Source organism: Neoarius graeffei, chromosome 13 (assembly GCF_027579695.1).
Source record: "Neoarius graeffei isolate fNeoGra1 chromosome 13, fNeoGra1.pri, whole genome shotgun sequence".
Lineage (NCBI taxonomy): Eukaryota > Metazoa > Chordata > Actinopteri > Siluriformes > Ariidae > Neoarius > Neoarius graeffei.
The window spans coordinates 37,081,431-37,106,186 of record NC_083581.1 but is presented as its reverse complement, the minus strand read 5'-3'; the positions used below and the strand labels follow the sequence as shown (position 1 = coordinate 37,106,186).

The window sequence follows — 24,756 nt, the reverse complement described above, 5'->3', positions numbered from 1 at the left end:
TACGCTGATCTCGGCAATGATGTGTTAACGAAGCCACAGTGGTCCTTCGTTAGTTTTCACAGAGCTGCACTTTTTGCTGGATCTAGTCTATAGCTCCATGAGTGAAAGGTAGGTGAATAGAACAAAGACAAATGACTCTGAATGCCCCAGCCGCCGTCTCAAGCCACAGCTAATGATAAACAGAGGAAAGGGCCACACTTGGCTGACCGAACACGACGTATTGTCCACTGCGCCGACTCGAGTGTGGCAAAGCTAGAGTCATATATTTTCGTCGTAGACTAAAAAGATGAGAGCAAAGCCACAGAGCGAGTTCAGGAAGAACTACTGTTTGGATGTGGAAGTCAACTCTTTGAAGATGGGCCACATGCAGACAATACTGTGGTGAGAGAGGTTATGAGTTGCAGCAGCCCGATCGAGACAACTTATACTGGGAAAACAGCTCTTTTTCCTGGTGTGTTATCTTTATGGAAACAGCGACATTGTATCAAGACCAGAAGTGCAACAAAGGAAAGTGGAATTTGGCATTGTGCGGCCGATCTGTGGAGGATGTCTACTGCAGGGAAAGGAAACGGTCTGGGAAAACGCTGTCATGGTGACACAAAAAAAAAAGTGAACTTTGAAATATCAGGAGTAAATGGAGAATAATGGAAAGGAAGAGTTATTCATCACAGATCATTTAAAGTAAAAAGACTGTACAAATATGAACATTATAAATCTTCTAAAGTCAACATTAAGACCGGTACAAACTTATCTAATGGAAAATGCATCACAGTAAAAAAGATTTGATATGAAAATTTTGAATTGTTAAATTGTTTTTTTCTCTTGAAATATGAATCAAGTTTTACAAATTTGTAGTTTTGAATCAAGAAATTAACATAATCCACCGTCTTTATTCACAAAAATTCTTGTTTTATGAAATTTTTTTTTTCAGATAGCATGTAAGATTTATGAATTAAAGTAGTAGCATTCATACTTTTAGACATGCATATTACAAACTGAAAAACATTAACCAAATGTTTCAGTATGATAACTGAATATCTACCACTTTATGAAGTTTTTTTTTAACTTATTTAGAAATGCTATTAGTGAAATAATTCATTCAATAATGTTTGTGAATTCTAGTCATATTTTATATTATTTATAAAATTGAAAAAAGTATGAACTACATGTTCAATAATCTGTTTGAGCTGATGTGAATTTTATTTTTCCTCCATCTCATTTCACTTATATTAAAAAAATAAATGAATTAAAAAAAATTTGCATGAAGATAGATATTTAAATAATATTGACTGGCTTTTTTTTTTCCTGGTATCTCAGATCTATTCCATTCGGCTAGCATGATATTGAACAAGTTGAAGAGGAGTTCAATATTATGCTAGTTGAATGGAATAGATCTGATAGACCACGAAAAAAAGCCAGCCAATATTATTATTATTTATACATACACACTCTTCATATCAGCATTCTCGAAGGCCAATGCTAGCTTACCCACGACTTGGTGCTGTTAGCACGGCAGTCTAATTACCTTCCAGCCGGTGTAGTGTTAGCGAAGGCCAACGCTAGCACAGTCAAGCCGAATATCATCATCATCATCATCATCCCTGTGTAATTTACTTAGTTACTTTTAAAATCAACTAAAAATCACACGACAGAGCGACCTGAGAGCCAAAATTCTCTCAATCTTCATTTTTAACGAAGCAAACTTGGCGGCCATATTCATTGACAAATTGTCACTGTTGCTCGCTAACGCAGAAGTTTTACGTCTCCAATGCGTGATATTGTATTGTCTTGACAACATGCAATATTGTAACAATACTGCATGCTCATTCTCCATTGGGGAGAGTGGTGTAATACACAGAGGATAAGCGATATAATATTGCATGCCATCAATAAGCCCACTAGAAGGGAATAGAATACATGTTTTTATTCCATGGAAAACGTGGCCCGTATGTACCTGTAATTATTTATATTTTGACCTCTGACATTGTAGTTGTTCCAAAATTTTTCGAGAACCTAACTATGAAAACTAAATGGCCTTATACATTTCTTTCTCAGGCTTAGATTATGTTGCATGTAGAAGTTCCTGTGTGTGAGAAGTTACTATAGTAACGATCAGAGGCGTAACTGGGGGGGGTTTGCCCGTGACCCCCCCCTTTGTTGGACCATACATTTTTTCAATAGCTGCACAAGAACATTAGAAAAGCGCCCACTGTAATTTTTCTAACATTTTTTTTTTAAACTAGGTTGTCACTCGGCCTCATTAGGGTTTCTATAACCTTGTATGGACTTCCTGTGGTTTGGGCGCGAAAACCCAGTTCTGCACAAGCACAACACGATCGCACTAGAAAGCATGGTCAAGCTGCCAGTGTAGCTGCAGTCTTTTTAGTTGAGAATTACGAGTATTTCCTCATGTTAACAATTCGCCATGTCAAAACAAGTGAAACTTTCCTTCTTCTTTCGACGTGAAGAGACTTTTTTTTCTATTTTTTTCCATCAAAGTTGCATTGAAGCCAAGTTTTAGTGTGCCGTTTCTAGAACACAACATTAAGAAAACATGGAAGAAACAGTAATAATGGAAGAGCCAGTTTCTAAGCTACCTAAAACTAGCAATTGTAATTATTTTTTGTTACATATTTTTCATGGCGGCACGGTGGTGTAGTGGTTAGCACTGTTGCCTCACAGCAAGAAGGTCCGGGTTCGAGCCCCGTGGCCGGTGAGGGCCTTTCTGTGTGGAGTTTGCATGTTCTCCCCATGGGTTTCCTCCGGGTGCTCCGGTTTCCCCCACAGTCCAAAGACATGCAGGTTAGGTTAACTGGTGACTCTAAATTGACAGTAGGTGTGAATGTGAGTGTGAATGGTTGTGTGTCTATGTGTCAGCCCTGTGATGACCTGGCGACTTGTCCAGGGTGTACCCCGCCTTTCACCCGTAGTCAGCTGGGATAGGCTCCAGCTTGCCTGCGACCCTGTAGAACAGGATAAAGCGGCTACAGATAATGAGATGAGATTTTTCATAGTTCTATTCTAGTACTAAGGTCAATTGTTTTTTATGATAAAACAGACTCAAAACAAGATGCATCATCGCCTTCGGCAGACCAAGGAATACCGGCCCAAGCGGCAGTTGCCGGTGAATGAGCTTGGTTTGCTTATGCTATGGTCACTGGTGTTTGGTTTGATAGAATTAGCCCAAAACATTAGTACAGTCAGTAAGCTCAACCATTCTTTTTGGTCGATGTAGGCGTTCTTCATGTGCCAGACGAAACAATCTTGAAGATTATGAAGCACCTACCACTCTCGGCAGTGTTCCATAGCTTGTTGAGTACCTGCAAAAGGCTGCTGCAGCTATCTCACACGACCGCGTTATAGAAACGTTTCCCGTTAGAAGGATACAGGACGTCCTCCTAGGACACCATCCATAGTTTTAAGAGCGTTTTTTAGAGGCACTGTACTCATTTTCACCATCTTTATTTTAACAGCAATTTTGAACATTTCACCTTTCAGTTTAGTAAATTCAGTCTTACACAAAAGTGGTCAAGCTGCCAGTGTAGCTGCAGTAGTTGCGAATTACAAGTATTTCCTCGTGTTAATAATTCACCATGTCAAAACAAGTGAAACTTTCCTCCTTCTTTCGACTGCCAGTCAGTGTGAGACCCCCCCTTTGAAAAATCCTAGCTACAGCCCTGACGATTACACATCAGAAGGAGTGTTAATCTAAACCAGTGATTGGTTTCGAAGTTGAGACTCCTGTCAGAGCTGCCATTATAGAAAATTAATTGACACACTCTGACCAGTCGAGTTATCCTGAAAAGTCAACAGCAAATGTTATAAAGGTTTATGCCAGCTGTCACGAAGAGCTCTTAACTAAGTGTTGCTGAATCCACCTTACTGTATGTAAATACAAATTCGATTATAGAGATGGAATAAAAACCGCCTCACCTGAGCGATGGAGGTCTGTGGGTTGAGCATCAGGTTGCGGAACGTCCTCTTCAGCACCCATTTGAACTGGTGGCAGAAGGACGTGCTGTAGGTGATGGTGCGTGATTTGGGCGAGTTGCCGTACTTGCGTCCCTGCGTGATCTGCTCCAGCTCGTCTTTGGTCTGCTTGTAGTATGACCACTGCTTGTACTCCTGCACCAGACGATCCTCAATGCTCTGACGGTTCACTGCATATTGCTTTTGATCCAGCTCTGCCACACACACACACACACGGCAAGGCAAGTTTATTTATATAGCACATTTCATACACAGTGGCAGTTCAATGTGCTTTACAGAAGTAAAAGCAGAACAGTAAACAATAGAAAATAAAATTACATAAAACAGGGTCTCTGCACATTTCTGACCAGCAAAAATAATACTTTTTAAGACCATTTTAAGACCACTGAGTATAAAAAATAAGACCACTACCGCGGAACAAATACGTACAGTAAAAAAAAAAAAAGCACACTCGGTTAAGTTCAAAGCATTTTTTTTTATAAAAAAATGTGCATCTTCAGTTTACAAAACAGAACATTAGCTGCCTTCTCGATATTTTAATAGTAGGGTACTGCTGTAAACAAACAGTGAGGAAACAAATTGATCTTCAGTTAACAAAACAGAACATTAACTGCTTTCTCAATATTTTAATAGTAGGGTACTGCCATGAACAAACAGTGAGGAAGCAAGGAAGTTTGACTACTGATCGAACTGCCTCTGGGGACTGTTGTTGCCCGACTAGCAGCATAGCGCATATGCTTTTCCCCTTTCGAGTGAGCGTCAAGGGCTTTACAGCCCATTGTTGTTAACTTGATGTCTTTCCGACATACCTTACATCTCGCTTCATATTCTGAAGTTGCTGTTGTTAGCCAACTTTTGTATTTTGGCTCCTCAAGCCACTTGTTACTAAACTTACACTTCCCCATCTCTGTTCATGTTCAAGTTCAACCACTTCTTCCTCGTCTGCTCTACTCTCAATGGTTCTACTACCAGTGTTGGGCACGTTACTTTCAAAAAGTAATTAGTTATAGTTACTAGTTACTTTTCCCAAAAAATAACTGAGTTAGTAACGGAGTTACTTTGTCATAAAAGTAACTAATTACCAGAGAAAGTAATTATTCCGTTACATTTTGTTCCCCCTCAAAAAAAAAAATCAAATTCAATTAGTGTAATCATAATAAAAGTGAATGTTAAATGTGTTTAATGACTGAAATGGACACTTAACAGAACCAATTAGTAATGTTATCTACACTATATTAATATTTTTGTGGGACAATGTGAGATAAGACATCTATCAAATGGAATATATTTCTGTAGTTATTAAAATTGTTACTAATTACTGGCCACTGACGAGGACAAACGCTTTGTTCCTCGACATAATGTGCATTGCACGTAAACACTCTTGCCTTTTATTTCAAGTAATGAAAAGTCCTGGCTGTATTTCCAATGTGAAAGCGCAGTGCTGGGCTGACCGCTCGCCATCGCTGGCTCTTCCGATTGAAAGAGCGCGCAGTAGTGCAGTAGGCGTGGCCTACCTACGCATGTTGTCCAAATCTACTCTGATTGGCTTACTGTGCCGTTGTCTCGCGTCTCCCCGCCCCACACTAAAGCAGAGGAAAGAAAGGCTGAACGAGCAGCGTGCCAGATGAGAACAGCTTTAATAAAGTAACGCATAGTATTTTATTGTAAGTAACGGGAACGGCGTTATAACGATGTAAAAAGTAATTAGTTAGATTACTCGTTACTAAAAAAAAGTAACGCCGTTATTCCCATCACTGTCTACTACATGGATAAAAGAACACACTGCCCCCAGTGGCGTGGTTCCTGCGCTATTAGAACTAGTGCTAGACACACAACGGCTCTTGTGCTACTTGTTCAGCATCTTGATAACAAACGACGCTGGTTGAATAAATAACGTTAGCGCGGGAAAAAAAATCCAGACATATGTTTTTTTTTTTCATTTACTGTAGGCTACCCGGATGAAATTTAATACCTCCCATGTGAAATTTAATACCATAGCTCAAAAAATAGCGAAATATAATGCTTTTTAAGACCTTAAAAAACACATATTAAAAATAAGACTTTTTAAGACTTTAAGGATCCGCGGAGACCCTGATAAAATAATTGGGGAAGAAAAATAATAAGAATTAAACAATAGTAGAAATTAAATTAATAAAATGAAATAAAGTTAATCAGCCTCGAGATTAATTATTATTATGGGTTTAACTCATAAAGCGCGCTCTTCCCGTGGCTCTTCCACGAGGATCACCAAATAAAATCGTCCCGCAGACACAATCTACGAGGATCACCAAATAAAATCGTCCCGCAGACACAATCTACGAGGATCACAGTAACAAAGAATTAAAGTAAAAGTAAAATCATTAAAATCCAAGATTAAAAAGAAATTAAAATAAAGAAAGTAAAATCATTAAAATCAAAATTAAAAGAATTTATGTTAAAGGAAATTAATTACTTAGGTAAATATTAATCAAGTGAAAGCATCTGAAAACTGCTTTGTCTTGAGCCTGGATTTAAAACTAACAACAGTAGGAGCATTTTTGATATCATCTGGAAGTTGGTTCCTAAAATTAGCAGCATAGCAACTAAAGGCTGCTTCACCACACTTCATTTTGACAGCTGGTATTACTAGCAAGTTTTTCTCCTGTGATCTTAGAGACCTAGTTGGTGCATATAATTGAAACATATCCAGTAGGTAGCTGGGTCCCATCCCATTTAATGTTTTAAATAGAAGTAGTAATGCTTTAAAGTCAATTCTATAGCTCACTGGGAGCCAGTGCAGAGACCTTAGGATTGGAGTGATATGGACTACCCTTTTTGTTCTTGTAAGAACCCTTGCTGCTGCATTTTGGATTAGTTGAAGCTCTTTGATGGTATTTTTTGGAAGACCTGTGAAAAGGCTATTGCAGTAATCAACCCTACTGGAAATGAAAGCATGAATAAGTTTGTCTAGATCATGTTTTGACATGAGACCCCTGAGTTTAGAAATGTTTTTTAGGTGATAGAATGCAGACTTTTTTACCACTTTCATATGACTGTTGAAGTTAAGTTCGCTGTCAATAAGGACACCAAGGTTTTTGACAGTATCCTTTGCTTTAAGCCCCTTAGTTTCAAGAACAGTGGCAATCCTAAGCCTTTCCTCCTTTTTGCCAAATATAATTGCTTCAGTTTTATCTGCGTTCAGCTGAAGAAAATTGTGTGACATCCATTTGTTAATTTGGTCAATGCATCTATGAAGAGACTCAAGAGGGGCATAGTCATTAGGTGACATAGCCAAGTAAAGCTGAGTGTCATCTGCATAGCTATGGAAGTTTATTGAGTTATTCTTAATAATTTGTCCAAGTGGGAGCATATAAAGGTTGAATAGTAATGGTCGCAGGATTGAGCCCTGGGGAACCCCATAGTACAAGGACACGGGTGATGAACTGTGGCCTCCAATGGCCACATAAAAAAATCTTTGTTGTAGGTAAGATTTTAACCAGTTGATTACTATACCAGTAAATCCAACCCAATGCTCCAGTCGATGTAACAGTATGGAATGATCTACCGTGTCAAATGCAGCACTTAAGTCTAAAAGCACCAAGACTGATGTTTTACCAGCATCAGAATTAAGACATAGGTCATTCATGACTTTAGTAAGAGCTGTTTCAGTGCTATGATTGGCACGAAAACCTGACTGAAACTTATCAAAACATCCGTTTAATGTCAGGAAGGCAGTTAATTGATTAAAAACAATTTTTTCAATTATTTTGCCAACGAATGGCAAATTGGATATGGGCCTGTAGTTGTTGAGTACTGAGACATCCAGGTTATTCTTTTTCAGTAGGGGTTTTACAACTGCTTTTTTCAGAGATGAGGGAAACATGCCAGTTCGTAAGGAGGTGTTGATAATCTGAAGTACCTCGTCTGATATTAGGTGAAGAACAGATTTGAAAAAGACTGTAGGTAAAATGTCCAGTTCACACACACACTAAAAATGCATTCATTCTTTAAGTAACTAATGTGTATGGGTGTGTATGAATGAGCTATAAACCTTCATTATCCTTTAGATTGTCTGAAGACAGTGCAGTATAATCTCCATTAATGACATCCAGGAAGAAGTCAGCGGGGTTGTTATGGGGTTCACAGGTGAAGCCTAAAAACAAGACACATCAGCATTAGCACTGTTTTTATTCGTTACAGTACAAGAAACTCGTTACCCATGTCTTCACTATTACTTACCACTCTTTTGTTTAGTTTTGGATCATTAACAGGTTGTGTCCTAAGGTTTTTTTTCTACATACAGTGTCTTGTAAAAGTATTCATCCCCCTTGGTGTTTGTCCTGTTTTGTCGCATTACAAGCTGGGATTAAAATGGATTTTTGGAGGGTTAGCACCATTTGATTTACACAACATGCTTACAGCTTTAAAGGTGAACATTGTTGTTTTACTGTGACACAAACAATAATTAAGATGAAAACACAAAAATCTGGGGTATTCATAAGTATTCACCCCCTTTCATATGAAACCCCCTAAATAAGAGCTGGTCCAACCAATTCACTTCATAAGTCACATAATTAGTTGCTTAAGATCCACCTGTGTGCAATCAAAGTGTCACATGATCTGTCACATGATGTCTGTATAAATCAGCCTGTTCTGGAAGGACTCTGACTCTGCAACACTATCAAGCAAGCAACATGAAAACCAAGGAGCCTCCAAACAGGCCAAAGTTGTGGAGAAGTATAGATCAGGGTTGGGTTATAAAAAATCTCTCAAACTTTGAATATCCCACGGAGAACCATTAAATCCATTATAGCACAATGGAAAGAATATGGCAGCACTACAAACCTGACAAGAGAAGGCCGCCCACCAAAACTCACAGACTGGGCAAGGAGGGCATTAATCAGAGATGCAACAAAGACACCAAAGATAACACTGAAGGAGCTGCAAAGATCCACAGCGGAGATGGGAGTATCTGTCCACAGGACCATTTAAAGCCGTACACTCCACAGAGCAGAGCTTTATGGAAGAGTGGCCAGAAAAAAGTCATTGCTTTAGAAAACACGTTTGGAGTTTGCCCAACAGCATGTGACAGACTCCCCAAACACAAAGAAGAAGATTCTCTGGTCAAATGAGACTATAATTGATATTTTTGGCCATCATGGGAAACGCTATATGTGGCGCAAACCCAACACCCTGAGAACACCATTCCTACAGTGAAGCATGGTGGTGGCGGCATCATGCTGTGGGGATATTTTTCATCTGCAGGGACAGGAAAGCTGGTCAGGACTGAAGGAAAGATGGATGGCGCTAAATACAGGGCAATTCTGGAGGAAAACCTTTTTGAGTTGGCCAGAGATTTGAGACTGGGACAAAGATTAACGTTCCAGCAGGACAATGACCCTAAACATACTGCTAAAGCTACACTGGAGTAGTTTAAAGGGAAACATTTAAATGTCTTGGAATGACCTAGTCAAAGCCCAGACCTCAATCCAATTGAGAATCTGTAGCATAACTTGAAGATTGCTGTACACCAACGCAACCCATCTAACTTGAAGGAGTTGGAGCAGTTTTGCCTTGAGGAATGGCCAAAAATCCCAGTGGCTAGATGTGCTAAGCTAATAGAGACATACCCCAAGAAACTTGCAGCTGTAATTGCAGCAAAAGGTGACTCTACAAAGTACTGACTTTAGGAGGGTGAATACCTATGCACACACCAGATTTCTGTTTTTTCATCTTATTGTTTGTGTCACAATAAAACAATAATTTTCCCCTTTAAAGTGGTAGGCATGTTGTGGAAATCAAATGGTGCTAATCCCCCAAAAATTCATTTTAATTCCAGGTTGTAATGTGACAAAACAAGACAAACACCAAGGGGGATGAATACTTTTGCAAGACACCGTAAAATTTTTTTACATATTATCCTCATAAAACCCAGATACAGTACCAGTCAAAAGTTTGGACACACCTTCTAATTCAATGCTTTATCTTTATTTTTATTAAACACATCATGTCAAAGTAAAGATGGGTGTCGTTTCTCTTTCCTTAGTTGAGCGGTTTCTTGACATAATATGGATTACTACAGTTGTGGAATAGGACTATTTATTCTTTGTTTATTATTTACCATTTGCTCTCAAACGCATTAAGGCGGCAAGAAATTGCACTAATTAACTTTTGACGAGGCACCTGTTAATTGAAAAGCATTCCAAGTGACGACCTCATGAAGCTGGTTAAGATAATGCCAGTAGTGTACAAAGCGTCATCAAGGTAAACGGTGGCTACTTTGAAGAACTTAAAATATGACTGTTTTTAGTTCCATGTGTTATTTCGTTGTTTTGATGTCTTCAGGTGTCGTTGTACAATGCAGAAAATACAGAAAAACCTATGAATGAGTAGGGGTGTACAAACTTTTGACTGGTACTCTGTACACACACAGAGAACATGTTCATTTTTTCTCCCCCAAGACCCACACACGATGTGTATTAGAGCCATTTAGGTTATGCACCGATGTCGCTGAAGTAGTCCAGTGCGCTCTGAGCAGGCCCGTGGTAAACCTGTCTGCCTGCCACCAGCAGGGTGAGTGTGTCGAAAAGCCGGTAAATGGAATAACGCGGCTGGTGGATAGACAGGATGATGGTCCGACCATGATTTGACATCCTGCCAAAAAACAGCACAGTGGGAGGATCTTGCTCATCATTATAGTAATACGCTGTACTACAGATGTGATATCTCGCCTGGGTGAATGTATGTGCATGTGTGTACCTCTTCAGCAGGGCCAGTACAGAGTTAGCCGTGCTAGCATCCAGTCCGGTCGTTGGCTCGTCCAGGAAGAGGACAGATGGATCGATAATAAGTTCCATGCCAATATTGGTCCTCTTTCTCTCACCTCCTGAAATGCCACGAATCAGCTGCGTGCCCACCTATCAAACAGCCAATCAGAGAGCCAGGCAGTCAAAGTCCCGCCCCATTAACAAGAGCTCAGGTCTGCCCTAAATAAAGTAGTCTTAACTGCTCAATTTGGCTGTAATCACTTCTTCATACTATTCAGTGTAATTTTCTGTTGATGGTACTGTTGCACGGTTTTTTTTGTTTGTCTCTGTGTGTGTGAGAGATACATCTGTCCAACCCATGAGTCAGCTAGTTTTGTTCATCCAAACTCAGTTGTTCTGGATTCTGTCATTTCCTTTTTGCTGACTGTATGTCAGTGTGTATGTGTGCACGCAGGCATGTGTATCGTGATGTCTGTCCTACCCGTGAGTCAGCTACTTTAGTCAGCCCGAGCTCGTCGAGGAGTCGCGACACTTTCTCCTCCTTCTCCTTCTGACTGATAGACATTGGAAGCCTCAACGCTGCTGAGAAGCGCAGATTCTCCCTCACCGTTAACGTTCCCATCACCACATCATCCTGCACACACAAAAATTTTGAATGGCTTGAAAAAGTGGGAAACATTCAGAAGAAAAAAAAAAAAAAAAACTCAAAGAAGGTTCTTTCAAACCAAAAACACTGCACCACTCTGAACCATAACTGTTAAAAGCGTAATTGTACGTTAGAAGTGAATTTGAATGATAATATAATTTCAATCATTTCAGTGACTCACTTATTCGACTACAGTGAATTTTAAAAATCTGTTTCTCTACAAATGGTGTTACAAACCTAAATTATGACTTTCTATGCGATCGCTAAACTGGAGGCTACAACCTTATTACTTGCTAGCTACACTCACCGGCCCCTTTAATAGGAACTTGTTCTTGATTCTTCTTGACTCAATGTGGTTTTCTGCTGTTACATGCCAAGATGCTTTTCTGCTCACCACGGTTGTAAAGAGTTACTATATCCTTCCCGGCAGCTCGAACCAATCTGGCCATCTTCCTCGAACCTCTCTTATCACCAAGGTGTTTCCACCCACAGAACTAATCGCTCACGCAATATTTTGGGGGGTTTTTTTTTCCCCCTCACACCATTCTGTGTAAACTCTAGAGACTGTTGTGTGTGAAAACCCCAGGAGATCAGCGGTTTCTGAAATACTCAAACCAGTCCATCTGGCTCAAACCAACACCCACAGTGAAAGTCACAGAGATCACAATTTTTCCCATTCTGATGTTTGAAGTGAACATTAACTGAAGCTCTTGATTTGTATCTGCATGATTTTATGTATTGTGCTGCTGTCAAGGGATCGGCTGATTAGAGAACCGCAAGTGTGTGGGTGTACCTAATAAAGTGGCCGGTGAGCGTATATCAGCTGTTATAAAAGGGTTAGTATTTAAAATGAATTTATTTTATTAAATGACACTTTAGTAACAAGATCAGTTTTCTAGCCTTTTCCATGAACAGAGCATGACAGTGTGGTGTTGCGGCTCAAAGCTAACAGGCTAACATTGGTTTAGCGTGATCGGGTCAGTCTTACTACAGCAACGTGCTTAGTCATGGTGCATAATATAAGCACAAGCAAAATCAAGAGGCAGGGTGATTCCCCCCCACTGCACAGACTTCCCCTTTAACAGATTTTATGACTAGATACACTTCCCTTTAACAACACTAAGCACTGGGGCGGGGGGGGTTATTCAACATTTTGGTGAGTTGTGTAAAACATGACAAGGCGTAATTAACACAGCTTTTTTGTGAGTTAATGTGAGAAAGAAGGAAGCAAACTGCTGAGTGATGAAATATTATGAGGATGTGATACTGCACATGGGTGCGTGAGAGAGCACAGTGTGTGAGAGTGCGAGTGTGTGCATGTACGTACTTGTACTACATATCCAGACAGGCATTTAAAGTTGGGAGGCTGTGGTGCGCCGTCTATCAGCACCTCTCCAGTCAGTCCTTTTGGATCTTTCCTTGCTGCCAGCACATCCAAAAAACTACACACACACACACACACACACACACACACACACACTGCTAGAACAAAACTCCAACACAGCAAAACTATAAATTAAAAAACAAAAAAACAACAACTTACGAGGATTTTCCGCTCCCTGTGGCTCCTAATATGGCATTCATTCCAGGCTTCATAATTCCACTAGATGAGGAAAAAACCACAAAATTTATGTACAAGTATTGTCAAAACAATTGTAATTCACCAATTTCCTGGAGGTTAGAGTGATTAATCAATTACAGGCGTGCCATGTATACAGTAGTGCAGGGTGATTAGCGCTCTCCTCCAAACATGTTCAGCTACCTGAAGTGCTACTCAGACAGGAATACCTCTGCTCAGTAATGTTGCTAGAGTAGTAATTACCATCAATTTGCACGGGATTAGTGATCTCTGTAGACGTCACAGAAAATGGAGTGTCCTCACAAATGTGCACTAAATGCAAAACCAGTCAAAACCCCTACTCATTCATAGGTTTTTGTGTATCGTGAGTATTTTCGACATTGTAGAACATTGAAAACATCAAAACTATGAAATAATAAAACGGACCATATATGGAATGATGTGGTAAACAACAAAAAAAAGTGTGAAAAAAAAGAAAATAGGTTTCATGTTTCAGATTCTTCAAAGAATCTAATGACGACGCTGTGCACACTATTGGCGTTATTTTAACCAGCTTCATGAGGTGTCACCTGGAATGCTTTTCAGTTAACAGGTGCTTCATCAAAAGTTAATTAGTGCAATTTCTTGCCTTTTTAATGCGTTTGAGATCAAACGGTAAACAATAAATAAAAAAATAATTAAAAAAAACTAAATAAATAAATAGTCCTATTCCACAACTGTAGTAATCCATATTATGTCAAGAAACCGCTCAACTAAGTAAAGAGAAACGACATCCATCATTACTTTAAGACATGAAGTGACTTAATAAAAAGAAAGAAAAGCCATTGAATTAGAAAGTGTGTCTGAACTTTTCACTGGTACTGTACACACACACACACACACACACAGATTTGCACCTCTTGTAAAGATTAGTAAAAAAAAAAAGGTTAGGAAAAAAAACCCCACCTTTTGGTGAAGTACAGTCATGTGGAAAAATAAGTACATCCCATTGAAATCGTAAACTTCTCTTACATATTTAAACAAGCAAACATTTCACTCTCTTTGATACAATACCTGGAGATAAAAGTAATATACGCCAACACAGGACACACAAAATTGACATTTTCTAGTGATTTTTCATAATTTCATTTTTTTTTAAAAAGTAGAAAAAAACAAACAAACAAGGACACCCTGGAAAAAGTACTCCCTTACATTTATGACATTTTCAAGTCCATAAAATTAGACTCTGGTGTTCCAGATTAGGTGCCATTGATTTGAACCTCCTGCAGGTGGAGGTGCGGGTGGAACCGGGCTTATTTAAACCTGACATCTAGGGTCTGGTGTTCTTTTCGCTATTGAAGTGTGTGGTATCATCATACCAAGATCTAAAGAGCTCTCTAATGACCTTAAGGAAAAATAAAATAAGCTGTGGATGCCTATGAATCCGGCAAGGGATTTAAAAATCTCTAAATTATTAGAAATAAATAGCATTCCACTGTAAGGAAAATTATCTACAATTGGTGTAGATTTCAAGCAACTACCAATTTGTCCAGGACTGGCCGCCCCAGCAAATTCAGCCCAAGAGCAGACCGTTTGATGCTAAAAGAAATCTCCAAGAACCCCAAAATTTCATCACTGGATCTGCAGGTAACTCTTACAACTGTTGGTGTGAAAGTGCATTCATCTTCAGTCAGAAAGAGATTGGACAAATTTAACCTGCATGGGAGGCATGCCAGAAAAAAGCCTTTACTGTCCAAAAGGAATGTTAAAGCAAGACTACAGATTCCCAATCAACATATAGGCATAGACCAGTTCTTTTGGAATAACGTGCTCTAGACAGACGACTCAAACGGTAGAGATGGTTGGCCACGATAAGAGTACACATACAGTACATGCTGCAGACCAAAGACAGCTTTTCTGGAGAAGAACCTCATAACAACTGTGAAGCATGGTGGTGGAAATGTTATGGTTTGGGGTTGTTTTGCTGCCTCAGGGACTGGGAAGCTTGCATTCATATGATTCAGAATTCACTGTTGAATCAAAGAGTGCTTGAAGATAATATGAGATCATCTGTTCAAAAGCAGAAGTTGAACTTTGGAATGTGGGCATTTCAACAAGATAATGATCCTAAGCACACGAGCAACTCCACCAAGGAATGACTCAAAAAGAAGCAACGGCGGGTTATTGAATGGGTGAGTCAAAGCCCAGATTTCAACCCCATTGAAATGTTGTGGGGAGATTTGAAAAGGGCAGTACATGCAAGAAAACCCTCAAACATCTTGCAGCTGAAGGAATTTTACATGGGAGAGTTGTCAAAAAAAAAAAAAAACTTTCAGCAAGCCGATGTCAGAGACTGGTGGATAATTATGCAAACACCTACAAATCAGTTATTTCTGTTAAAGGAGGCAATTCTTGCTTCTGAAGCCAAGGGTGTACTTACTTTCTCCACAGAAAAGACATCTATTGATATTTTTGTTTAATAAATGATTTGAAAGAGCAAGTTTTCCTTGTTGTTTTGTTCAAGTAGATCACCTTTACCTGTCGGCACTGTGTCAAGAGCGTGAAATGTTTGCTTTTTTAAATAGGTGTTATTAAAAAAAAAAAGTCAACAATTTCCATGGGATGTACATTGCTTATTTTTTTTCACATGACTGAAGTTTCATCACACACACACTGAAAAACTGAGAAAAATCCAACCTGTAATTAAAATAAAAAGTTATTCAAGGAAAAACAAATCCCCCATCAAGAAATTATTATTTTTAAAAAAATTTTTTTGAACAATAACTTCCCAGTTTAGATCTGTTTTTTGTGTTTTAGCAGCATTAGAGCTGCGTTACTTCCGCCTATGGTGAAGTAACATGTATTCCCGCTATTGTATGTTATTGCACCTTTTGCCGTCTAAACAATGCAATTACCGATTGGTAAAGCTAAGAGATAATCGTGATTCATTTTTTATTTCATCAATTAAAATAATCATATATTTGTATTGTGATTTATCGTCACATGATACATCTCTACATGCCTAATATTGGTGCAATTTCTGAATGTCTAAATTTAGGACTTCAACAGACATAACATAGAGGCAAAAAAAACCCTGAAAATGTATAGTTGCTCAAATTATTGCTTAAGTGTGAAAAGCCTGGTGTTGCTTAATGCCTGGTCATAAAGAGCAGATCAGGGTCAATGATCTCAAACCATACACACTTATTGGCCTTACTAAACTTCTGAGGACTTTTCATGGACAGGATTATGAAATGCAGTTAATCTATGTTATACTACACCCAAATCTAACCCAAACCTTAATCACAATAACTAACAGGAAATCTTTTGCATGTTAACTGAATAAAATAGAAACTGCAGTTTTGGTTTGTTTGTGTTTGAAAGGCTGTTTCCAATGGAGACCAGCCAAATATCAAATCTGTCAGATATTCGAATCCTCATAGGGACATTTGGTCTCTAGATATCGACAGGCAGACATCTTTAACCATGTGATTTTTACATCAACGAAAAATCTAGTCACGTAGGTGGACTCCCTATTAGTCAGACAGAACTGAGGAAGCCTTTTGGACGAGAGGTGAAACGTTTTCAAGAATCTTCAAGCAAGTCCAGTTGCCCATTTCTACCACCCACAGTTTACTATGACCTGGATGATTGAGAATCTTCACAAACATATATAATAAATACCTGTTTCTGCCTCTTGCGACGATTTCGCAAGTCCACGGGTGGCGCCTGTCTCATTGCAGCAAATAAATTCTGCTGGACTCGTGAGCAACTCCACGTTACATTTTCCGCACGAGCACCACGCCGTGTCACCTGCACGCAGACGCTCTGCCCCACGCTCGCCATGCCCATGGTCAGCATCAGTCTCATCCTCGCCGTCATCCGAGCTTTCTTCTCTTATTTCATCACCGGAGTTGAGAGTACCTCTCCTAGGTTCAAACTGGTACCCTTCTAAGCCATAGCCTGCTTGCAGTGTGTCTTGCGGGATCTCTTCGTATGATTCGACAGAGCTGTCGCTTTCACTTGATGCGCCCGACGCCATGATTACACGCTTCTCTCCTAGTGCAGTGGGTAGGGCTGACGTCACGGTCTTTTAAAAATGGCGACTCTTGTGCCGTTTAGCGTACCGACTATTATATTTACAATTACCAAGATATTTCGTTGTTTTCTAGTATATAAATTTGATAGAATACTTAAGAATACGTTACTTTGTCACATTAGCAACTGTATATATTTGGTACCCCTTTAATGGATGATGTTTCTCAAGGCTCATGTACAGCTAAACAATAAAAATGTGTGCGTGCGTGCAACCTTATCGTTTTATTGATGTTTCTCCACTTTCATAACACTCAGCAAGAGAACTTGCGTTTTCTATTGTTCATTTTTATCTTTTGTGCAAGTAGAAAACAAAATATACAATCGCAGGTGTGTGTACGGGTTTTGTATTGTGTGTGGACGCCTGAATAAGCAACAGCGTGTGACGAGCATGTCCTGACTGAGGGTCTCTAGGACTCTGTGTAGTCAGTCACATCTTAGTCGTGTTTGTAGAACTACAAAGAGCTGTCCTCATTGTCCTTTGTACACTAATTTAAGACCAGGTTTTGCCTTTTATATACACACACACACACACACACACCCAAGACTTTTTACACCTCAGCTCTCTCAACACTACAGCCTTTATTACCTCAGTGCTATAAGGCTGAGATAACTGAGCCAAGTCATCATTACCTCTTATTTCTGTTTCTGACAGACGTCCAATAAACACAGTGTCTGTGGTGTAAAGCATAACAACTCGATAATAATCAGTGATTGATAAAATGGTGAGGTTCCCCCCAAGATGTGCTTCAAAACATTTTCTCCATATTGTTTTCTGCTTATTATTGCTACAGAGAAACACAACTATTTTTGCTCTTCTTCACTGTCAGGAAATTCTGGTGCGCTTCATGCGACAGTGCCTCCTAAAAGACACACTCACCTTATACTGCAAGAGTGTCAGCACCAAACCTATGGCATAGGACAATTAATAAAACCCGTGACATGAAATGGGACATGGCGTGACCTGTTATCGCTCACAGTCAGTAACCTCCCCATCCCGTCACAGACCAGAATAATTGTCATGGACATATTATCGCTCATGGACATTGAACTCTTGTCGCGTCACGTCCTGGGGAATCTTACCTTAAGCTGTCCTGTCACGGTATAGTTTGGATAACATACTCTAGTTAGTTAAGAATAATCAAAAAGAAATAAGTGTGTGTGTGTTAATGTTTATTTGTTCTTTGGTCTTCCATATTTGCTCTGACATTTGATACATTCTAAATTCTTTGCTTTGTTAATTTCATCCTGGGTTTTATGCCCCAGTCCTTCACATGATGGATGATACCACTGTTTACATTTAGTACAACCGAAATACAATTCGCTATCCTCTGGCGTATTGCAGGAACAGTATAACTGCTCCACTCGTCTCATTATCTCTAGGCGCTTTATCCTTCTACAGGGTCGCAGGCAAGCTGGAGTCTATCCCAGCTGACTATGGGCGAAAGGCGGGGTACACCCTGGACAAGTCGCCAGGTCATCACAGGGCTGACACATAGACACAGACAACCATTCACACCTACGCTCAATTTAGAGTCACCAGTTAACCTAACCTGCATGTCTTTGGACTGTGGGGGAAACCGGAGCACCCGGAGGAAACCCACGCGGACACGGGGAGAACATGCAAACTCCACACAGAAAGGCCCTCGCCGGCTCCGGGGCTCGAACCCAGGACCTTCTTGCTGTGAGGCGACAGCGCTAACCACTACACCACCGTGCCGCCTAACTGCTCCACTATTGAGCCATATTGCTTTTGGGATCCTATTAGTATCTGGGGGGTTGTCAAAGAATGGAAATTGAACTAATTTTTTTTTTCTTTGAAACGTTTTATTAGATGCTTCCTCATAACTGCTTTTTCATACATTATTGTTGATAGGCATATGCCATTGCAAATGGAAAAGGCATTAGCAATGGCAAAGAGCCCACAATCATTACCATGTCACATGATCTATAATTAATGGTCAACAGTTTGGACTTGGGTGACACAACTTTACAGATCGCTTTGATCACTTTAAAAAGTACCAGTAAGACCCCCCTGCACTGTCAAAGACATTAACTGTACCATCTTCACAATCGATAGTTGAGAAAGTAATCCAGTGGTTTCCACTACCTTCCAAGTCAGTGTTTATGATCTGGACCATAGGTCCAAATACTGGCGGTGCTTTAATTGCACCAACCTCTATGCAAGAATACCATCCCTACATAGATGGGAACTGGTGTTTCATTGTCGTCGTTTATGACGTCACACCACGTCCCGTTCCATCCCGTTTCATTATCCCGGTATTACAATGGCAGGATGACGCCTGGATTACATGAGTAGAAGAAATGACAAGTCAACACAATTTTTCAACAAATTATTTATTAATTAACAAATTATATCCCATCACGGACAATAAGGTAGGTGTCCCGTCCCGTATGTCACAGGTCCGTCCCGTATCGCGGGGAGGTCACTGCCCGAGCGATGTCACATCATGTTCTGTGTCATGGGTTTTAGCAGCAACCATGGCACAGATTCTACACAGAAGTAAATCGGCCTTTTCTTTTCTGAGTCAATATGCCGCATGACATCGCATACAAGATTATGTTGTTGTGACAATGTGCACATGAGCATTTGCAATTCAAGGAAACCCTTGAAAAGCTTCAGCAAGCTTACAGCAATGAAGCAGTGACCTGGGCGAGGTGTCGAGTGGCATTCACGCTTCAAGATGAACAGAACGTCACTGGCGGATGATGAGAGGTCAGAGTGATCTGACAATCCTGACACAATGCACTCAATTTCTTGAAGGTTTTCAAGGGCTGTGCTTGTGAACCATTTCAAGGGTCTCCGTTGCCAATTTCCTTATTTTGACACAGAATTTGAGGCCTGCTTTCTGCTCAAGTTTGAGGTCCATGGTAAAATCATAAATACGAGGGTGTTGTTCATGAACGATTCGTTCATTTTGAGCTAATCTGTTGTATGTCTCGGGAGTAACAAGTTGTCTCGGTGAACGATTCGTTCATTTTTCCCCCCGAGCCACCAGAGGTGGACAAAGTACCCAACTTCATTACTTAAGTCAAAGTACAGATCCCACTGGTCAAATGTTACTCCAATACGAGTGAAAGTTGTCCAGTCAAATTTTTACTGTACTTAAAAGTACTGAAATACTTGCTTTTAAAAATACTTAAGCATTAAAAGTACATTTTCTGTCAACGCATTGTTGTATTATTGCCACAACGCTTATGAAACCTAATGTTGTTACCAAAGACAGAAATGTCTCATCTCATCTCATTATCTGTAGCCGCTTTATCCTGTTCTACAGGGTCACAGGCAAGCTGGAGCCTATCCCAGCTGACTACGGGCGAAAGGCGGGGTACACCCTGGACAAGTCGCCAGGTCATCACAGGGCTGACACATAGACACAGACAACCATTCACACTCACATTCACACCTACAGTCAATTTAGAGTCACCAGTTAACCTAACCTGCATGTCTTTGGACTGTGGGGGAAACTGGAGCACCTGGAGGAAACCCACACAGACACGGGGAGAACATGCAAACTCTGCACAGAAAGGCCCTCACCGGCCACGGGGCTCGAACCCGGACCTTCTTGCTGTGAGGCAACAGCGCTAACCACTACACCACCGTGCCGCCCGTCAGAAATGTGAATTCACAAAATGAACGCATGCTGTGCCATCATGGTGGTTTAACATTAAGCTAGCTAGTCAGTGAAACTCCAACTGACATGCTAGCAAACTCTTTTCAAACTCAAAATCATACTGGGTAGCTAATGTTACTAGAAAAGAAAGATTTCTACATTCTGTTTATTTGGCAAGATTATGCTGAAACATATTTCTAAAAGGATTTCACTTAAGTTAAAGTTATTCATGTTAGCGTAACTGTTTTTATATGCTAACTAACAGTGTCCAAGTTAACTAGCTATGTGTTAACATTAGCCATGGACAAGGCGATGGCAACTTGGTGGGCAAATCCATAGAAAGTCATTTGACTAACCAGACTGCATAGCTATTGCAACGTTATCGCTGGCTCTAAAGACACAGACAACTTCGTCGCAAGCGCTTTCTTGGAATAAACATTTATATACCTCAATAGGCTTACGCAGGTTGGACGGCAAGTTTTGTAGGCTGTGATGTGGTTTGTTTTCAGCAAACAAAGAAAACATTTAAAACAAAACGAATCTTTAATCCTTACAGAAAACTGAAACATGGGTGCGTGCATTCCCCAGAAGAACTGCCTCCTTCCATTCTGCCATCAACTGATCGTGTTAAATAATGCTGCGGAGAAATCATTGAACTTGATTTTATACGGTCTATGGACGTGACGTGACCCTAGTGATTACTGATAGGCTGTCTCAGTGTCACCTGCGGAAAAATTAATCACGTTTTAGAAGAGAAAAGACAAAAACATCCACTTTCAAAGCCGCTTCATAGTAACAAGTAACGAGGACCTTGATAGAAATGTAGTGGAGTAAAAAGTACGATATTTGTCTTTCAAATGTAGTGAAGTTAAAGTCATAAGTTTCCAAAAAAAATAATACTCAAGTAAAGTACAGATACTCAAAGTATACTTAAGTACAGTACTCAAGTAAATGTACTTCGTCACTGTCCAGCTCTGCGAGCCACACATGCACGCCACTCAGGTTCAGCTTTATTCACGAACAGGTCTTTCGGGTACGAGTGTCTCGTTCGTTTGTCACATGACCTTTACATATTCTCAGGAGTGAGGAGTGATCCCTTCACAGATTATAATTATGGGTCTTTCAGGTCCGAGTCTGTCGTTCATTATTGATGTGCTTACAGCAGTCACGTGACCAATGCTATTACTGGAGGCGAGAGGAGAGTTTGCTCATGCTAGCAGGACAACCAGAACATTCTGGTAGCTAGCTAGCTGTGTGTAACGTAACTACCGAATGGAGGTTTAATTTGCCTTTCTGTTGGAACAAATTCATACACTACGGGTCTTCAGTGACCAGCTAGGCTGCAATTAAGAGAGAGCAAACAATGAATAGCGTGATATTCTTATTGATAGGTGCAGTGCTCTCGTACAGATAATTGAACTTGAAGTAGTCATTTCAACTGAATAATTCCGTATGCTTTGGTCCAAAAGGTTGCTTAAGAGCATAACAAAAGGGAATTTGTGTATTACAATTTACCAAGCGAAGCAAACCAGGTGGGGCGGCACGGTGGTGTTGTGGTTAGCACTGTCGCCTCACAGCAAGAAGGTCCGGGTTTGAGCCCCGTGGCCGGCGAGGGCCTTTCTGTGTGGAGTTTGCATGTTCTCCCCGTGTCCGCGTGGGTTTCCTCTGGGTGCTCCGGTTTCCCCCACAGTCCAAAGACATGCAGGTTAGGTTAACTGGTGACTCTAATGCCGCTTTTCCACTACAAACGCGGCTGAGTCGGGCTGAGCCGTGCCGTGCTGAGTCGGGCTGAGCGGGGCTGTTGGAGTTCCATTTCGACTACAACCGCGCTGAACCGTGCTGGCTGGAAGTGGGTGGACACATTGGGTGGAGTTAGCGAAAGTGGGTGGACGTCACGTGATGTCGTTAAGCGGCGCAAACAGTGACATCAGTGACCTTTTAAGCGGTAGTCTCACGACCCGGAGAGTAAACAATAAACATGGAGGACATGGAGTCGTTAGTGTTGCTGGTCTTGGTGCTGTGGCTTGTTGTCACCGACAACGCGGACAGATACTGGCAAGAGCGTATAGATGAGGCGAGGCGCATAAGGCTTCAGAAATTCTCGTAATTCGTAATTATTCTTCTTCCGGGTTTGCGGTGTTTACAGATCCCAGCGCGCTCGCGGGGCGTGTGTGGGCATGTGAGGACACTCCTCCTCACCAATCAGTGCACAGGGGAGTGTCTGCTCACGCCCCCAACCTCACTCGGCACGGCTTGGCTCGCTTCAGCCCCACTCCAAAACCGTGCGAGTTTTAGGGGCTAAGCAGGGCTGAAACGAGCTGAGTCGTGCTGGTTTTTGGTAGTCGAAACGCGAGCCGTGTCGGGCTGAAGTGAGCTGAAAAAGGGTAGTGGAAAAGGGCCATAAATTGACCGTAGGTGTGAATGTGAGTGCGAATGGTTGTCTGTCTATGTGTCAGCCCTGTGATGACCTGGCGACTTGTCCAGGGTGTACCCCGCCTTTCGCCCGTAGTCAGCTGGGATAGGCTCCAGCTTGCCTGCGACCATGTAGAAGGATAAAGCGGCTAGAGATAATGAGATGAGATGAGCAAACCAGGTTGCTGTTAGTGTTTGAGAATCGTATAGGGTGTTTACAGGAACACACTAGCTCCAATGAACAAATCTCACTCACTCACTTCTTCCAGCTTGTCCTACTTATGTGTGTGGGGTCGCTGCCATGTGGACCCTATTGAGCCACATCATTAACTGAAGCATAGTTGTGTGCCAGATACCCTTCCTGTCACAACCCTCCCATTTCCGGGCTTGGAAAACAACCATGCGCACACACATCCACACACACACACACTTATGGACAATTTAGCGTAACCAGTTAATCCAAGCTGCATGTCTTTGGACTGTGGGGGAAACTGGAGCACCTGGCAGAAACCCACACAGACATGGAGAGAACATGCAAACTCCACACAGAAATGTTCAAACCCAGAACCTTCTTGCTGTGAGGCGACAGTGCTAACCACTGCACCACCATGCTGCCCCAGCTCCAATGAACAAATGATTTAAAAAAAAAAAAAAGTTCATTTTACTGAACAAGATTCAAAGATCCAAGTCAGTAAAAAGATCCAAACTTCCCTAAATGCACATGTGGACGTTGTCACTAAAATGTGTCCACAGGTCCTGGTGTTGAAAGTGCAACATCATGCAGCATACACTACCGTTCAAAAGTTTGGGGTCAGCCAGACAATTTTGTGTTTTCCATGAAAAGTCACACTTTTATTTACCACCATAAGTTGTAAAATGAATAGAAAATATAGGTCAAGACATTTTTCTGGCCATTTTGAGCATTTAATCGACCCCACAAATGTGATGCTCCAGAAACTCAGTCTGCTCAAAGGAAGGTCAGTTTTATAGCTTCTCTAAAGAGCTCAACTGTTTTCAGCTGTGCTAACATGATTGTACAAGGGTTTTCTAATCATCCATTAGCCTTCTGAGGCAATGAGCAAACACATTGTACCATTAGAACACTGGAGTGAGAGTTGCTGGAAATGGGCCTCTATACACCTATGGAGATATTGCACCAAAAACCACACATTTGCAGCTAGAATAGTCATTTACCACATTAGCAATGTATAGAGTGGATTTCTGATTAGTTTAAAGTGATCTTCATTGAAAAGAACAGTGCTTTTCTTTCAAAAATAAGGACATTTCAAAGTGACCCCAAACTTTTGAACGGTAGCGTACCACCGCACGAAAGTTGCTTGCTCCTGCGGCAGTATGTGCGTGACCGAGCTGTGCTCTGTTCGTTCGCAACAGGAACGGTCTTGGAACTTTTTGATTGCAGTGTAATTCACAAATATTCAGAATAATTTGGTATTCCAGACTATTCTTCAGCACTTTACTCAAAGGACTCAAAACTGCATGTGTGAACTGCATTCTCGGCTCATTTAACAGCTCAGTGCTTCACTCGCACAAGGACACAGAGCTTAGCTGTCAGTACAAAAGTGTGATTTCTACCAATAGCTTGTGAAGGTCATGGTCATAAACTTTGCTTTGAACATGAAGGTGTGGTCTGTGTTATACAACCTGCTGTTTTTT

The 24,756-nt window shown here is 40.8% G+C and overlaps 1 protein-coding gene across 2 annotated transcripts in view; it reads right to left on the bottom strand.

Annotated features, from left to right (window-relative positions):
- Positions 1 to 24,756, bottom strand: part of abcg2a (ATP-binding cassette, sub-family G (WHITE), member 2a) — a 42,495-nt gene that overhangs the window by 12,994 nt on the left and 4,745 nt on the right. For both annotated transcript variants that reach the window (XM_060937672.1, XM_060937673.1), the window contains 7 exons: positions 12,926 to 12,985; positions 12,710 to 12,824; positions 11,218 to 11,370; positions 10,729 to 10,886; positions 10,472 to 10,623; positions 8,021 to 8,122; positions 3,934 to 4,184 (listed from right to left, as the gene is read on the bottom strand). In XM_060937672.1, coding sequence (XP_060793655.1) covers positions 3,934 to 4,184; positions 8,021 to 8,122; positions 10,472 to 10,623; positions 10,729 to 10,886; positions 11,218 to 11,370; positions 12,710 to 12,824; positions 12,926 to 12,985 — 991 coding nt within the window. The remainder of the gene's footprint in view (positions 1 to 3,933; positions 4,185 to 8,020; positions 8,123 to 10,471; positions 10,624 to 10,728; positions 10,887 to 11,217; positions 11,371 to 12,709; positions 12,825 to 12,925; positions 12,986 to 24,756) is intronic.